The sequence below is a fragment of the Leptodactylus fuscus genome, chromosome 3 (assembly GCF_031893055.1).
Source record: "Leptodactylus fuscus isolate aLepFus1 chromosome 3, aLepFus1.hap2, whole genome shotgun sequence".
NCBI classification, from domain to species: domain Eukaryota; kingdom Metazoa; phylum Chordata; class Amphibia; order Anura; family Leptodactylidae; genus Leptodactylus; species Leptodactylus fuscus.
This window is the reverse complement of record NC_134267.1, coordinates 97,331,269-97,350,084: the sequence shown is the minus strand read 5'-3', so window position 1 is coordinate 97,350,084 and position 18,816 is coordinate 97,331,269. Positions and strand designations below refer to the sequence as shown.

The 18,816-nt window shown below is 43.1% G+C and overlaps 1 protein-coding gene across 1 annotated transcript in view; it reads left to right on the top strand.

Annotated features, from left to right (window-relative positions):
- The first annotated feature begins 2,433 nt into the window (after positions 1–2,433).
- Positions 2,434–18,816, top strand: part of LOC142197612 (E3 ubiquitin-protein ligase RNF217) — a 58,618-nt gene continuing 42,235 nt past the window's right edge. The window contains exon 1 of the mRNA XM_075268070.1: positions 2,434–3,252. Within this exon, the coding sequence (XP_075124171.1) occupies positions 2,641–3,252 (612 nt within the window). The 5' untranslated portion in view covers positions 2,434–2,640. The remainder of the gene's footprint in view (positions 3,253–18,816) is intronic.

The window sequence follows — 18,816 nt, the reverse complement described above, 5'->3', positions numbered from 1 at the left end:
GCTTTCAATTTAACTGTAAAAGTAGGTTTGTTACACACAAGCTACACCTGTAGTCATATAATAATTACAATATGTTTCTATTTGTTGCATACAATGTCGTAGATATACTGTCTAATATTAAGCTTGTACAGTTTTAAGATGTGATTTATCACAGTACTGGAGAATAAATCTGGCACATCTTTAGACTATGTATTTTAAATTTACAACACCTATAAATTAGCTTAGTTTACAAAAAAATAAATTTAATTTTGGTGCATTTTTTACGGTGTACGGTGTTGCATATTGGAACAGATTTACTAATAGTGTCTAAGTTTTAGACAGTGCAAACTTAGTGGGGACCAATCCTAAGTGGATAGCATACAGTTTGTAACATATTTGTTAGCCAATGGTAGTATAAGACAAGATGGCATGGATGCAAACTGATTGTAATAATCAATGTGGCCAAGTTTGCATCGATTAATTGAGCTGTCTTTCAATTTTGGTTATTTTTTGATTAATTAGCCAGCCCTAGACCTAGCCAATTTTATTCTTCTCTTTGCATGACTCGTGGGGAGAACGTGCAGAAAACACACAGACCCCATTATAGTCTACGGGGTCTGTGTGCTTTCATTGCTCAACGCTTTTTAATGTGTTTGATATTTCATTCCGGGGGTCCCCAAGTGGACTTCCAGAACTGTCTGTTATATTTGTCATTACAAACTTTTGTAAAAGAATGGCTTGTTCTAATCCTAGATTCGCATGACCAAGTGTCACCCATAAACTTGGCGCATGTGTTGGTCGGATTTTGGTCCTAAAGATATGCTATGGCTTATTTTCAGGGAATGTCTTATTTTATTTTTTTGTGCTGCTGCCACCACTGTGCTATGCTGAGATGTGCTTGATACGCAAAGATTGTATGAAGAAAAACATTGCAGCCGGCTGAACGCTGTGTGCGGTGCTCCGTGTGCACAGGAAAGCCGGCTGCTGCTGCTGTTGTGATACCATACGATGTACCCACTGTTTCTGCTGCTGTAGGATGAGCTGGGAGAGTGGACCCCACGCTGCATAGGATGCTTAGTGTATGCACAGATCTCCTGGCTCATTCTACAGCAGGAACAGTGGATACAGCATATCGCAGCGGTGTCAGCAGCCGGCATACCTGTGCACATGGAACATCGCGCAAGGTGTTCAGCTGGCTACAATGTTTTTCTTCATACAATCTTTGCACAGAAAGATTATTATTATTTGGGGATGTCTTACTTTTGGGGTTGCTTTATATCAGGCAATTCAACAAAACCTCTGCTATGTCTTACTTTCGGGGGATGACTTATTTTTGGGGAAACAGGGTATCTATGGGGTGTCTGCCTCCCATCGACATACTGTCCCATACTATAATCCGTACTTCTGTCTGTGTGTCCAGTGGCAGATCCAGGCTTTGCGGGGCCCTGGGCAATTGACTTTGGCGGGGCCCTACTTACCGGGGGGTCTGGGGGGTATTCCATACTCCCCAGGGGAACAAGGGGTCTGGGGGTCCCCCCCCCCCAGGATTTTTTGAAAAAAAGTATCCCTAAAAATGTGTTTTTGAGGCTTTTTTTAACTAGTTAGCTGTTTTGGACCAACTGTGTTTGACTTAACTTCCTTCCGCCAGCCGCTGTGACTCACCGCTGAAACACTCATCCCTCGTCTACATACAGTACCACAGCTAGAGCTACAGCTGCAGTACAGTACAGACACAATGACGCAATAATTTTGGAGTGAGAAATTTCAATATAACAGATTTCTATGACTCTTTTACTCTTTGCTTGCTTATGGGCTGGTTGAGCTTAAGGGCCTCGCACTTCTAACGGAGCGACCCAACCTGCGTTTTGTTAGGTCTGGGCCGCGCCACTTGCCTGACCCTGGATCCGCCCCTGTGTGCGTCTGACTGGTACTGCACCCTCCAGAAGAAATGGCCATTATAGCAGTCATAGACCAAACACTGTGCCCACACCAGGCACCATAATATAACTAGATCCTTCCTCCTCTTTGCTATGGGGCCCCATCTCTTCTGTGTGCTCCACCAACTTGGAGGATCTAGGAGTGTATGATTTCCCCTCTTTTGTCTGTAGTCACCCTGTGATAAATAATAATAACAAGTAAGAAAAAACATATAGCTCTCATTTAGAGAAAAATATATATACTACGATTGTAGAGATTCAACATTCCTAGAAAAGAGTGGACTGGCTTCCGTACATTACGGTAACCGCACTAGTAAACAAACACCCGATCAGACAGCAGCAGCGCCGCGTATACTGGGATAAATACGGTGCCGGTGGCTGCTCCGCCGGCCTGTGCAGACTACTAGAAGGAATACGGTAACAGCTGTAAGAGTGGCAGAGCAGGAAAGATGCAGGCTGGCCCCGCCCCCCGCGCTGGGTGCTGTGCACTGCTATGCACTCCCGGGGCTGTTCTGTGGACTATACTGGGGAGGCGAGCGCTGCCCTGGAGTGACTACTTCGGGACTGTGCATGGGGCTACTACCCCCTGGGAAGAGTCGCCGAGGAGCAGTGTGGGCCCGGGTGGACCAGTGGCTCTTCCCGTACACAAGTAGGAGGGTGAGAGGCCGCTGCACGGACCCGGAAGCACAAGTGAAGTACACGGAGGGTCTGCTGCTGGTGCTGTATGGGCAGCCTGGCACCGGGAATGGGGGATCAGCATGAGGAGACACCTCATAACCAGGACATACAGCACACCGCCAGCAGTGAGCAGGAAGAGGACGACGACGAGGAGGAGGAGGACGGGGGCACTCAGGAGGAGCCCTATTGTCTACGTACTGTCACTATTGGGGGGACGGAGCAGACCCAGGGCAGTACGGGGGAGCCCATAGATGACGAGGAGTCTAGACCCCGGCCTGAGGAGTCTGCCCCCGGGAGGTATCTTGGCTCCGTGGGTCACAAGCCCAAGAAGAGATGCGGCGTCCTGTGCACAGTGTACTGCGTGGAGAGTGACTTATCTGGGGAGATACCTCCGGCGCCCCCTGCGGAGCAGGAGCTACAGCGCCCTCTGGCGGATAGCACTCCTAGGAGCTCCCTACGGGGAACTAGTGAACTACCCCTGAGCCCGGCCAGCCTGGAGCTGGAACTGTCCCCCTTCCTGATCAGTAGCCTGGCCGACGGCGGCCACAAGGTGATGATGAGCTGCCGGGTGTGCTTGGAGGATAAGTCCATAAAGCCTCTTCCCTGCTGCAAGAAAGGTGTCTGTGAGGAGTGCCTGAAGCGCTACCTGAGCTCCCAGGTAACCGGGGGTGGTGTGTGTACACCTGGGCCCAGGAGCTGACAATCTGTGGGTGGGGGTCTCCGCTTATAGCCCTCTGTATAAGTACTGTACATGTTATAATCAGTACTAATGGCCGGTATCTGTAGCCTGGCTACTACTGTATGATCGGGCCACAGAGCTGTGGAGTTACTAGGCCAAACCACTGACTCTTGTTCCGACTCTTTCATAACTGTCTGACAACCATTGTAAAGATCCTCAAATTCACAAAAAACTAGTGGTTGCTTTCCTGAGAGAGTAAATATGGAACATCTAACCACATTATCAGTAATTTTATAATGTAACTTTAAAATCACTTTATTTTGAAACTGACTTTGACTCCCCAAAACTGGCTCTGACTCTACAAATCTTAAAGTCTGTGAGGGATCCATAAAAATGATGCTTATCGGCTGGAAAAAAAAAATCTTTCGCAAACAGTCATCTGCATAAGGCCCAAGGCTCAGTTCACTTGTATGTTCGAGTCTCTTTAGGAGACTCCACCAACATGGAGGCCTTTTCTCTCCACCAGATTTAGTATAAAACCGCCAGACCCTATTAGTCTATGGTGTTTTAGCGGACAGGATCTCCGTTGTTTGGGTTTGGCTGCTGTCCGCCCTGCACGTCTCTATAGGAAAACTAAAGACTATGTAATAAGGAGGGTAGGGCACCTGTTTGGTATTTGGCTCATAGTTTACAATGTCGGTACAAGGACACCTGTTGTTTTTCACTTGTGTTGCATCAATGCCCATGTATCAATTGAAATACTGAAAAGTATGCTACTTGTTTGTGGCCATATGTGTCAAACCATGTCAGGACTGTCCTACGTGGATAGAAGTTATTGTTTTATGTATGGTTCAGCTTCTCAATCTTTTATTAATCAATCACACCAGCCAGATTGTGGTTGGATCAGTGTGTCCCAGTGATTAAAGTCAATGGCAATATGAAAAATATGCAGAAAATTATCATTATGTATATTTTATTCAGCAGTTTTTACAGGTGAAAAACACTGGGGTGGGCATTGATATAACTTTTCAATCAATTTAGCAAGTTCGCCATGTCTCATTCCAGCCGGGAAAAGATGATAATCTTGTCTCAGTTCTATGCGTCAGGTAGTAATCTACGCCTTCTGATGGTTCCCAGGCTTGTCATAGGATTATAGCTATTGAGGGTGGTCAATACCAGCCTCAATAGCTAGGTAGCCTACCTCCCATAAACTACAATACAGTTGTATCGCAGTCTATGGGACTTGCAATCAAATTACTTAAGGTTCAAGCTCCCCCGCTTGAAAAAAAGATTAAAATTTTCATGTCCCATGAACATGTGGGTTTATATACCGCTAGAATTCTGTACACTGTCTGCTTTCCCAGTATGTTCTCTGGTGCTGGAGATATCAGTGCCATTTAGTTCTATACCTATATCTCCCCACTGTCAGAAAGGTGTTCCTCATAGTTCAGCGTCATTTCCCTGACAGTACTTGTACTGGGGGATGTTCCTCACAAATCAGCATCATTGCTGGATGGTAAAGAACACCCTCGGGCTATGTTAGAGTGCAGTTCGGGGGAAGGGTGGATATGACACTGTGGCGCCCTTCTGACAGTGGGGAGATATTGGTGCTGGGAAAGCTGACAGTGTTCAGCTACTGGACATATCCGCTGGCCATTTTGGTGTAGTTCGCTAGAGAACTGAGCATACTGATCAGTATGCCTGAGATTTGAACTGCTAGAGCATGATTGGTGAAAAGATGGCGACACAGTAGGCGGTGAGGAGGAGGCACACGGAGCACAAGCCCTGGAGGGGATGGAATTAAAGGTATGACACAAGGGGGGCTCGGAGGCCCAGGGTGCTCCGTAGACTCTTTTACATAAAGTTATTAACCAGGATTACAGCGAAACGGCAGGAAGATTCTAAAGAGAGACGGTAGTAGTAGAATAGCCTTTTTAAAGGCTATTCAGGCATGTCTTTAGCTCAAAACCACTGACACCAATGAGAGACTCCCTTTAAAGGGATTCTACCACTGAAATGCTGTTTTTTGTGCTTTAGACGTCGGAATAGCCTTTAGAAAGGCTATTCGTCTCTTACCTTTAGACGTGGTCTCCACCGCGCTGTTCCTTAGAAATACTGGTACTAATGAGTTCTCCTCAGCAATGAGGGCGGGCCCCAGCACTCAAAACAGTGATGGGGCGTCCCCACTGATGCCCCAGAACCCGCTCCAGCGACGCCTTCTTCTTCAGCTGTATCCTCACCTTCTCTGTCGTCTTCCTTCTATGTCAGCTCTGACGCCTGCGCAGTCGGCTCTGCCAGCAAGACACTGGTAGAGCCAACTGCGCATGCTGGCCGGCGGCCATATTTTCGAGGCCGCAAGGCAAGACTGCGCAGGCGTCTGAGCTGACAAAGAAGGAAGACTACAGAGAAGGGGAGGATGCAGCTGAGGAAGAAGGCGTCGCTGGGGCGGCTTCTCGGGCAGCAGTGGGGACGCCCCCATCGCCGTTTGAGAGCTGAGGCCTGCCCTCATTGCTGCTGAGAACTCATTAGCATACCAGTAAAAAGAAACGGTATTTCTAAGGAACGGTGCGGCGGAGACCACGTCTAAAGGTAAGAGACGAATAGCCTTTCTAAAGGCTATTCCAACGTCTAAAGCTCACTAAACAGCATTTTAGTGGTAGAATCCCTTAAGCTCAGAGACTGGAAAAATTAAAAATCATGGTGTTTGGAAGGTGGGGAATCAAAAACGAAAAATCAAAAAATGTCAGTGACTGGTTAAGGAGGATTGTCCTTTTCTATAAAGTGGTTGGAAAGTCAATACTATTGCTTTGGTCATATCAGCTTCTGAGAGTAGGTGGTGAAACCGATCATGGTAGTCTCCCAACTTTTGTAAACTCGCATACATTTATTATTTAAAAAAATAAATAAGGATGGAAGGGATTGATCAGAATTATAGTAACCAGATTTTTTTTTTTTTAAAAAAAACTTTATTCTTCCCTGTTTTGGAGGAAATGTTCTTTGGTTGCACGCTATGACGCATTGTAATGTAAAAACAAAAACCACTATAACCATATTACAACACGCCGGAGTCTACAGACTCTGCTGTATCTGTAGAAGAAAGAAACCTACCCCCTGAACCTCTGTCCTTTGTGATTGGGTCACTTCCTTTGTGGCTGTTTATCTTCCTTTTGCTAAGAAAACAACCTGTCTGAAGCCACAGCATGGTATAAGATAAGGATGTTGGTATTTGTTGTTCTTCTCATCAGAGTGTAGGTAGGGGCATCCATGAAGATGTCTTAATATGTTTGCTAACTGTCTTATTGCACTCTAGCTAAGGAGTAGTCTCCACACATTTATTTATCTGTTCATTGTTTCTAATGCACAATACAGCAGCTCCCCCAGCCAACTTTACCCAGTCTTCTTGAACTTAATGGGACAGTATGGGCATGACCAGCAGCGACATGAAAACAGGACACCACAGCATGCCTGTATCATTGCTATTCATTCAGCTTTCTATTTTATTTTTTATTTTTTTGCTTGCCAGAGATAGATTGGACTGTTAGAAATGTTTGCATGGCATTCAACTCTTGGGAGCTTTTGGCCAAATAATCTGTCAATTTTGTTTCCAAGGATTGGACATAAGTGTCTCACTAGCTGGTGGTCTGACTGAGAACAGTAATGGGGTTTCCCAATTCTGCTATGTGACTTCTGTGGGATTGATACCCTGTACATACTAACTGCCAAATCCAAATTGCACTGCTCTCTTCCACACAGTCGACTGCCCCCTCTTGTTACAAACTCTCTCATCCCTTGGCATTTTTGATTGGCCTTCTTCTGGATCTCTTCATACTTCAGTAACAACGGGTTCTGTGTCTCCCACTCAAAAAAATCTCCTCACCGCACTCTATTTTTGTAGGTGTCCCTTGAGGTTTTGTCCTGGGATCCCTCCTTTCTCCATCTACACCCTCAGTCAACTTATAGAACCTCATGGCTTTCAATACCATTGATATCCCGAAAACCCTCAAACCTATCTCTGTGGACCAGACTTTACGGCTCTGTTGTCCAGAGTTCAAGTGTCTATCAGCCATAGCCTCCTTTCTCTCTTCTCGCTTTCTCAATCCTCATCATGGAGAGAATGGAGTTCATCATCCCCCCCCCCATATAGGTTAATGTTACCGCCCTTACTCCAGTCCGTCCCAAAGGTCTGTTGCTTCTTTCTATGGGGTAATATTTGATTGTGACTTATTCTTCAAGCCACACATCCAAGCCCTACACCTCCTGCAAATCTAGAACACATCAAATCTGCTCCTTCCTCACCCTTGAAAATGCGCTCTCATAATCTCCTGATTTAGAATACTGGCTCCGTATTGTACTGTACTGTATTGAAAACGGCTGATAAGGGTGGCAGGGGTCTCACCTCCATTGATCCAATGTTGATAGGTTGGAATTATGGTCTTTCCTTGTGTCCACTTAAAAAAAAAAAAAAAAAAAAAATTGATCAATTTAACATTTAAGATACAGATGATTTAAAGAAAAAAAAAAGTGTGGAGGAATAAAAGTAGTTCTCAAAGTCTGTATACAGTGAGGCACTGAGATATTCTGGAGTATATTCACTCAGCAGATTAGTTGAAGAAATTTCTACAAGTGAAAGTTTCTTTTCTATTTATCTAATACAGATTTGGATCCAATTCTGCAACCACATTCAAAAATCTTTACAAGAAATCTGCTGCATGTGAATTCACTTAGGCTATGATGTGAATCAGAATATGCCAGCATGTGAAGGGCCAAATTCTGATGTTTGTGTGCCTAACTGGACTATGAAACTGCTCCAGATTCCTCATGCTATGTGTGCCGTTGCTACTTTTTCTTACTAGTAAATGTATGCATTTTACAAGACTATATTCATATCTATCCTATAGTACAAGAAATGTGTAACTAGTGATTGATGATCCATAATTAATCATTGGCTTAATCATGTCGTTGTAAGAGGCTTCTATGCATATTTATTAATTAATCACAATTGTCAGAAAATATGCCAAAATTAGGAAGGCTTCAATTCAGAAATGACGCCATGATCATGAGTGGGACTAGAACGGGCATGCACAGAGGTATAGTGACGTATAGCATGTTCTGTTGTATGTGGTGTTTTTCAACTCCATAGCTAAATATATATATATATATATATATATATATATATATATATATATATATATATATATATATATATATATATATATATATTTATATTATTTGAATAAAATTAGCTGTTTTACCCATGGGAACATGTAGATCTGTTACCGTCTGTATGAAATGATCTTGTAGTGTTCACTCTAAAGGCCTACAGTTAAAGGGTTATTCATGCCCTAAGCTTAAGGTTATCAGATGGGTGTAGGTCTAACAGCAGACACCCCACATCAGCTGTTTGTTTGAAGATACTTCACTATCTGGATGAGTATATGACTTGTCTATATACACTGGATTTTTTTTGCCAGGCAGGAGCTATTTGATGATTAGTGGGATTTCCCATTGTCTGACCCCCTACCATCCTGATATTGCTGATCTATTCTAACAATAGTTCATCAATATGGAAGCCCTGAAAACCAATTTAGGCAGAAGCCACATGTTTCTGAAAAGTTTTTTTTTTTTTTTTGTTACTCTTTTTGAGCCAGAGCCAAGAGTGGCTTTAAAAAAAATTGGATTTCGGCCTGTTCACTCCTCCAAAGAAGTTATTTCTAAAGAAGTTGGCGAAGACAGCTATGTGAGGACATTCTTTCAGAAGATGAATGTCCATCATATTGTCCACCTTTTGGTTGAAAACATAGTCTAGATTGGGAACAGCTGCGTATAAGTATCCCAATGTTGACGCGATTTCCAGCTGAAGGTAACTCCGGAAGTAATACAGTCAGAACTACCCTAGAATCGCATATTTCTAAATTTTATAATGCCCAAGATATAATTGTTTGAAGTGACCCTGCCATCCTCATTTTCCCTGCATTATACAGCAGCCCATACACAGACAAGAAGGGTACAACTCTCGATAAAGAAGCAAGGAAAAGAGTAGAGAAGCAGAATTTCACAGAAAAGAGCCAAAATGTGTTAAAGTATATCACAAAATGTATTAATACCACAAATACTGCCAGAAAATTTTTTTTTTTCAAATATATCAACTTGACGCCTGATCAGAGCTTGAGCAAAATACATAATGGTTTACCTTAAGTGAAACTGCAGATGTAACAGTCACTTAAATGGCTATAACTCCAGAGAAGAAGATCATGCCCATATATCCAGAGTTAGCACTGGTTGAAATGGAGCTGTATAAACTCGCAGCTTACACTTCGGCCAGTGTGCAGTGAGAGAAGGATTTCTTATTCTCCTGTCTCACTTCAGATGACCCCAGGGGAGGGGGTACCATAGACTTTTGTTCATGATGTCGCCTCCCCCATTGTTAATCAGAGAACATAATCATCTTTTAACTCTTTAGATGCTCCAGTCAATACTAATCAACTATCACTTTCATAAGGGTTATGGTAAAATGAATAGGTATCATGTACTGTCATTGTACACGTGATCTAGAATAGCCTTGTATACTTCCATACTTGTGTAGTTACAACATAAAATAATAGGGGAATTATGCATTTAGGGTGTAGCCTACTTCTGTCTGGTTCCGCACTTAGCGTTTGATGCCAAACTTCATGACTTGTGACTGATCTGATAAGTTCTAAAGAGCAGTTCCACCCATCATATATTCCTGCTTGAAAGCAATTACATTCTAAGGTCTCATGCACACAGATGTTTGTATAGAGGCACACACAGAACCTGTTGCTCCATATTACTGAGCCATGGCACTTCATGTACACAGTTATGGAGCTGCCTATGTTAGTTATATATTTTCCCCTTCAATGATTGCTTCTTTTAGAATGTAATATGGCGTCCAATAGACTTTAGAGTCTGATGCTATGAAAATATAGAGTTAGGCTATATTCACACGAGGGGGTTTGGTTTTTAGTGGTCATTTTACATTTGTTCTATGCATGTTATTCTGTTGTTATCCATTTTGCACGGATTTAAAACGGGCCATGATGTTAATTTTGACTTGGCTGTCGGATTCGTTTTTTTAACAGATGTAACATGGACATTAATTTTGTTTTTGCAGTTTAGATGAATGAAGAACATGTCAATTTCTATAATTGTCAATGTTTCTGTTTGGTAGAAAAACAAATATTCACACTTAGTGTTTTTCACTGTTGTCTGAATACGCTTTTATAATTCTATAGTTGATTCTGGTTAGTCCACTCCCATCTTCACTCTTCTTGTGCTTTCAGTCTTGTATAGAACTGGAAATCCTAGTCAGGTAACGCCAAATGAAAATTAGAAAATTATTTTTAACAGGAAGTAATAAAAAGGAACGATTTATATTCTGTACTTGCCATTAGAGCACGTTGTTTCTATATTTATAGTTGTTATACTGGTATGGTTGCTTGACTAGTATTCCAATGCAATATCTTATAGTCCTGATCCATTAGGCATACCAATAACTTCTAAGATACCATGTTGTTTTGTCTTTGGCCCTGTTCACATGGGGTGCGGTATGGCGCATTTTGGTCCTGATTGTGATGCGGTAAGCAGCGTCACAATAGGGCCAAAATGCATCTGCCACGACTGTCTCGGGTTCCCCCTCCGGAGTAGGCTCAAATGAATGAGCCTAGGCCGGAGGGTGCTACCGAGAGGTGGATGCCGGGGCTGAATCGGCCATGGAATCCACCTGAAGAAAGGGCGGCTCGCTGTTGCCGCTCACAGAAAAAAGTAAGCTAGTGGTCTACAAACACCGCTATTGTGAGGAGGCAGATTATGACGTGGATCCAGTGGGAAAATCTTCAGCTGTGTGAACCAGGCCTTAATTTCATAACAATCCAGTACCCTTTCCAGTGGTGGCAGTTCATTTTTTTTTTCCCAGCTGTTTTTGTCAGGTGACTGCGTTCCCACTGCAACAGTTTTTTTTTTTGTTTTTTTTTCCTTTTTTGATTTCCCCGTTCACGGACCTGAGGGATTATTTATTATATATTTTTTATTTATTTGGGGTTTTTTGCAGGACAAATTGTACATCATAAGCATACATATGTACATTGTTGTCGATAAGCTGCAAGAAAAAAAAAATCTGAAACCGGAGGTGGGATTTAGAAAAAAAATGAACAGATTTGCTCCATTTTCGTTCAAGTTTTTCATTTTGCAGCACTCACTGTGAAGCCAAATTGTCGTGTTATCAATTCTTTGGGTCGTTATGATTATGGTAGTACCCAATTTATATAGTTCTGGTAATGTTTACTTTTACTATCATAGTATGGGGCCCTTCTATTCAGTTTATTTTGGGCGGCTAAACTGCAGTTTGGTTATTTCAATCCCCCCCCCCTCCATTGCATTCACTGTATGGTTAATGATTTCTTTTTTTTTTTTATGATTTGGGGGTTGATTTAAATTTGTATATTTAAAAGAAGCATATTTGCGTGTTTCTTTTTTTAATTGCTACTACTCCACCCAACCAGTCCTGTTTGCACATCATTACAATGAAAAGGGCTTGAAGGCTAAATAGCAAACTGTAGAATCTCCTCTACCAGGTACTGGGATTAGTTTTATAACCAGTGTACTGCTGGTAAATTCCCTTTTTAAAGAACATTTCCTCTTTTTTAAGGTTAGGCTACTGGTATCTGACCTCCTGCAGGCTTTCCTAGTGGCAGTGCTGTTATGTTTAGCTTCCTTGTGTCATCTTGAACCTTGTAGTCCTAGCACTGTGGTTTTATCTTTGTTGTTGTAGGTGGTGACACAATGGTCAAATCCATTGCAAAGATGACAGCAGACCTGGCTTTTATCTTGGAGAAAGGAAAATAAAAACTAAAGATTTAAACTTCAAGGAAAGAAGCGTGTTAAAAAAAAAAACAACAAAAAAAAAAAAAAACAGCAAAATGATTTGGTGATCAGTTCATTGATCAGTGCTGTAGTTGCAGACATCTTTGGGCGTAGTGTATAAGCAGAACAGCTTGGTCTTCATATAATTATTAACCAGTAGATCACTATACAGAGCTGTCTTAGATCAATGCTCTGACTCATATTCTGTGACATGTTTACTACAGAAGTGCTTTAACCTTTATTTATACTCCAATCAATTCTGTGCTGTAAAACAGATGGAAATATAGACCAAAGATAGATACAGATGAACTGTACATAAAATAACCAAAGTAAATGGTTTGTGTCTGCACTTCTGCAGCACGGATTGTTTACAGTGCTCAACACAAATGGTCCAGAATACCTGGACTACTCTCAGTATGGACAGCGTGCTGATCTGTCTTAGAGCTTTTTGCCTACATATGCATTAATGTTACAGTAACTACCATATATACTGGAATATAAGCTGAGGCCCCTAATTTTACCACAAAAAACTGGGAAAACGTATTGACTCGAGTATAAGGCGAGGGGGGGAAATGCAGCAGCTACTGGAAAATTGCAAAAATTAAAATGGTTGGAGTTTTTGGGTGCAGTTAGTTAATGGGTATCCCACATCCACTATTTAATTGAAGGGATGGACGCTACTGTTGTCAAAGTCCATTGATCTCTTCCATCATAGAGAGCAAAGGACTTTAACAGTGATAGTTAGCTTTAGTCATGTTTTTATGGTACATGAGGGTGAATGCAGACGAACACCAAATGGAGAGTTCTATATGCATTACCGTATTTTTCAGACTATAAGACGCACTTTTTTCCCCCAAAATTTCGGAGGAAAATGAGGGTGCGTCTTATAGTCTGAATGTGGGTGGAGGAGTGGGTTCTTCAGCGGCAGGAGCGTGACAATCTGCAGGCCCCGGCAGCTAAGACAGTCCCCGGCATCTGCTGTAATAGACCGGCGGATGCCAGGGAGTGTCTTAGCTGCCGGGGCCTGCAGATTGCCGCACTACTGCCACCGCTGGTTTTCTTCAGCGGCAGGAGCGTGACAATACTGCAGGCCCCGGCAGCTAAGACACTCCCCGGCATCCGCCGGTCTATTACAGCAGATGCCGGGGACTGTCTTAGCTGCCGGGGCCTGCAGATTGCCACGCTCCTGCCGCTGAAGAAAACCAGCGGTGGCAGTAGCGCGGCCATGCTGCAAATCCACTCCTCCTCCGCAGGTCCCGGCTGTCAGTTAGCCCCCTCCACCGGCCCCATACCTTTAGTGATGCAGGCCGGCTCCTGCACGGCGAGGCCGCAGGAGCCGACCTGTTCCGATGACAGCCGGGAGCCTAATGAAGGCTCCGAGGCCTGTCATAGATATATATTACTATCGCGGCTGGTCTATGACCCTCCGCGATAGTAATGTATAGAATCTCCCATAGACGGCAATACACTTGTATTGCCGTCTATGGGACTTGCAATCAAATGATTGCAGGTTCAAGCCCCCTAGGCGGGGGATATTAAAATAGTAAAAAAAAAAAAAAAAAAAAAAAAAACTTAAAAAAAATAAAAAATAAAAAAAATGTTCACCTCCTTTCCCTAGAATACATATAAAAGTATAACATTACTGTGAAACTTACACATTAGGTATCCCTGTGTCTGAAAATGCCCGGTCTACTAATATTTTTATGTACAGTGAACGTCAAAATCAAAAGTGCTAAACTGCCGGGTTTTTCTCTCTGTTTTGCCTCTGAATTAAATAAAAGGTGATCTAAGCAATAAACATTTCCCAAAATGGTATATCTAAAAAGTACACCTGGCCCCACAAAAAAAACGCCCTATACATCCCCGTACAGCTGCAGGGTCACCTGTCAATGTGGCCTTGCAGCTGTTCCAAAACTACAACTCCCATATATTAAATATTTTACCATTTTTTGCCTGAAAATTGTTTTGCCCTATTTTTCTCCTCTAAAACCTGGGTGCGTCTTATAGTCCAGTGCGTCTTATAGTCCGAAAAATACGGTAGTTATTAATATCTATTGCTCACATCTAGAGATGAGCGAGTACTGTTTGGATCAGCCGATCCGAACAGCACGCTCGCATAGAAATGAATGGACGTAGCTGGCACGCGGGGGGTTAAGCGGCCGGCCGGCGTCAAAGCGGAAGTACCAGGTGCATCCATTCATTTCTATGGTGCGTGCTGTTCGGATCGGCTGATCCGAACAGTACTCGCTCATCTCTACTCACATCCTCTCAAAGGAGCTTAAAGGGGTATTCCCACGTCGCATACTCACCAGTCTTCGTTGCTGTAAAATCTTCTGTCTTCCTGCTTTGTTGCGTCATTGGTGGGCAGGGTTACATATGCAAAGCCAGCGGCGAGATGCCGCTGGCCCTGCGTGCACGCTCATTGATGGTGAGACCAGTCTAGCCTTCACAATGTAATACAGACCCGGCATTCGCTGTAATAGAGGCGGATGGGGGAGTGTTAGACACCGACACAGATGCCTGCGACATCGCTATGCTTCTGCCCTGCAAGAAGCCAGCAGCGTCAGGAGCGATGCTGTTATTCTGCTCCTCCGCCCCCCCGGAATAGCAGGAATAGCGATGTTGCAGGCATCTGTGCCGGCGTCTACACTCCCCGGCATCCGCCTCTCTATTACAGCGGATGCCGGGTCTGTATTGGAGGCTCCTTCCCCCCCAAAGTACAACCCCCCCCCCCCCTCCAGGCTCGCTCCTGTGCACTTAGCCCCTCCTCCCTCCCCCCTGAGAGCAGCAGATACATCACTTGACTTATGACCAGATAAGTCAAGGGATGTGTAAAAAAAAAAAAAAAAAAAAAAAAAAAAAAGTAAGATAGTGAACAAACAAAGCAGTTTTGCTGAAGCAGTGTATTTAGGAAAAGTCTTGCATTCACATTAACAAGCAGTATAGATAGGATCCTTGTGATGGGATAACCCCTTTAAATAACGGCAGTGTGAACCCACCCTTGGTCCCATGGAGATTAAACTTGTCACATTGCCCAATATTTTGTAAGGGCCAGAATTAACAGATTCACAATCTATCAGATATCAGATCTTTGGGCCTTCCTTAGGCCTCTGGCTGCCATTATAACTGATATTTTGCATTTCAGGGTACAGATGAGAGTAATACTGGGTTCACAATGGGTTTTTAAAACTATCTGCAAGATGAGCGTTTGGAGCAATTCTACTGTTTATCGGCTGTTTCGCCAGACTAATTTTGGTATGCAATGCGTAACAGTTTTTTTGTTTTTATTTTGTTTGTTTTTTTAGACTGATGCAATTGGCAGATTCTGGCACAGATGTGAACATAGTACTTATTGACTTCAGCATCTATAAGAGGTTAAATGGCTGAGAAGGGAGTTAATTCAGTCCAGGATTTTACAACTCCTGTGCCCTCGCCATCCATGTGTCACAATTAGAGATGAGCGAATAGTATTCAATCGAATACTACTATTTGATTGAATACTCGTATCGGTCGAATACCACGCAGGAAAATTCCATTGAATTCAATTCAAAAACCTCCTCGTCCTGCTACTTCCTGAACTTGGAGGATCCAATGCGTCGAACTTTGGTTTCCATGGAAACCGGAACATTCCCGTTTCTTCCCCATAGACTATAATGGTATTCGATCGAATACTACTCGCTCACCTCTAGTCACAATGCTTTTAAGTATGGGGTGCTAAGTACAGGTACTGTGACTGTATAGCACATCACAGCAGATTAATGGAGTTTTCAATTTTAGTTTCCTATTGTGCACATGAAAAGTTAGACAATGTTCTGATATTTGTTCCCAATTTCCCAACACTTATTATTTTATTATTGTTTATACACTCACCGGCCACTTTATTAGGTACACCATGCTAGTAACGGGTTGGACCCCCTTTTGCCTTCAGAACTGCCCCAATTCTTCGTGGCATAGATTCAACAAGGTGCTGGAAGCATTCCTCAGAGATTTTGGTCCATATTGACATGATGGCATCACACAGTTGCCGCAGATTTGTCGGCTGCACATCCATGATGCGAATCTCCCGTTCCACCACATCCCAAAGATGCTCTATTGGATTGAGATCTGGTGACCGTGGAGGCCATTGGAGTACAGTGAACTCATTGTCATGTTCAAGAAACCAGTCTGAGATGATTCCAGCTTTATGACATGGCATTGCATTATCCTGCTGAAAGTAGCCATCAGATGTTGGGTACATTGTGGTCATAAAGGGATGGACATGGTCAGCAACAATACTCAGGTAGGCTTTGGCGTTGCAACGATGCTCAATTGGTACCAAGGGGCCCAAAGAGTGCCAAGAAAATATTCCCCACACCATGACACCACCACCACCAGCCTGAACCGTTGATACAAGGCAGGATGGATCCATGCTTTCATGTTGTTGACGCCAAATTCTGACCCTACCATCCGAATGTCGCAGCAGAAATCGAGACTCATCAGACCAGGCAACGTTTTTCCAATCTTCAATTGTCCAATTTCGATGAGCTTGTGCAAATTGTAGCCTCAGTTTCCTGTTCTTAGCTGAAAGGAGTGGCACCCGGTGTGGTCTTCTGCTGCTGTAGCCCATCTGCCTCAAAGTTCGACGTACTGTGCGTTCTGAGATGCTCTTCTGGCTACCTTGGTTGTAACGGGTGGCTATTTGAGTCACTGTTGCCTTTCTATCAGCTCGAACCAGTCTGGCCATTCTCCTCTGACCTCTGGCATCAACAACGCATTTCCGCCCACAGAACTTCCGCTCACTGGATGTTTTTTCTTTTTCGGACCATTCTCTGTAAACCCTAGAGATGGTTGTGCGTGAAAATCCCAGTAGATCAGCAGTTTCTGAAATACTCAGACCAGCCCTTCTGGCACCAACAACCATGCCACGTTCAAAGGCACTCAAATCACCTTTCTTCCCCATACTGATGCTCGGTTTGAACTGCAGGAGATTGTCTTGACCATGTCTACATGCCTGAGTTGCCGCCATGTGATTGGCTGATTAGAAATTAAGTGTTAACGAGCAGTTGGACAGGTGTACCTAATAAAGTGGCCGGTGAGTGTATAGCATCATTATTTCCATGGTGCTTTCCATTTGGGGGTTTACATACAATACACAAAACATACAGGTAGATATAATACTAACAGTGATCGGCTGGCACAGTGGGGTAGAGGGCCCTGCCCGCGAGGGCTAACAATCTATGAGGGAGGGAACACTTTCAGAGCTGTCATCCAGTATGGAGTGCACCAGGCTGGTTTCACTACAATCTTAACCCGTTGTTATGATCCATCAGGGGACTTTGTATCTGCCATCACTGACACAAATATTAAATGTCCGCTTTGAATGTCTTTTAGTTTTTTGACTAAGGAAAAAAAAAATCCAGCCTATATCAGTTCTGATTTGATATAAAAACGGCAGACTTCATTCACACTGCCCTTTAGTTGGTGCTTACGTGAGGGAGGAGCAGGGTTTTTTTTAGACCCTATTCGCACAACCGTTTCATCCATGAAATATTTCATGGATGAAATCTATATTGTGGAAAATAGAGAAACTAATGAATGAAATGCGTGAACTCCCCCCCAGGCTGATATTTGGGAATGAGCTGGGCCTGCATATTTCTAGCCTTTACTCTATCTTCAGCACATACAAACATGATTTCTGCATATCTGCACTTTGATTTTGGGCTGCTTTGTTTCTGTTGTGGTAACATTTTGTGCCCAGCTTTCCTCTAGGGAGGCTTATATGTTCTCTTTTGTTCAGTGACAGTGTAGTCCTTGCTGATGTCACCAGTGCAGCTTATACTAGAGATTTTATAGTTCCTATGTTTAGCATAAACAAGAGCTGGATGTTTGACATATGCTGCCATATGATATTGCTTGGTGTCTAGTATGGGAGGGATAAGCAAGTTAGACTGCTTTAACCTGTCATTGTGGTGCTAAAATAGCTGTCTTTAGCAATGGGTGTATCCTAGAGAAAAACCTGTTTCCTCAATGGATTACATAAACATCTTGTAAAGGGGTTACCTAGGCAGCTAACAAAAATACATTTCCATAATCTTCCTAGTACTATAATCGAGTGCTCCATACCTCGGACACCCACAAAACTATGTATCAATCTGCTCAGCCCTTAATGCTTTATAACCTGATGCCTGCAGATTCTACTGCATGTTCTTGGTTCTCTTTAAGCCTGGTGCTTGCAAAATCCCGAAAGGGGGGGGGGGGGGGGTAGGAGGGTGAAATAAATGGATCACATATAAATAAATAAATAAACTTATTCTCAAAATAAAAATTCTCCAAACACAGTAACGGGAGGGAGGGGAAGCAATCAGAATGATCGAATTGCAAACATTGAATACCCACTTTTCACTAGTCTACTCCAATTATAATAACCAATAATTATTATAATAATACAAATAGTGAATATTTCAAGTGTGGTGAGTGGAAATCTTTTTACATTTGTGACAATAGCCGTAAGGCACATAGTATGGCACCACCTTTGGTTGCAGTTATATCTCCAGTGTAGCGCTTATTTTAATGTGGATAAATTTCTGTTTGATTCATTCAGACTCCCTTTAAAATTGTTACATTTTTAAGCGGATGTTCACACTTCTTATGAACGTCATGTTCGTGTCGAAAGTTTGTCATGTT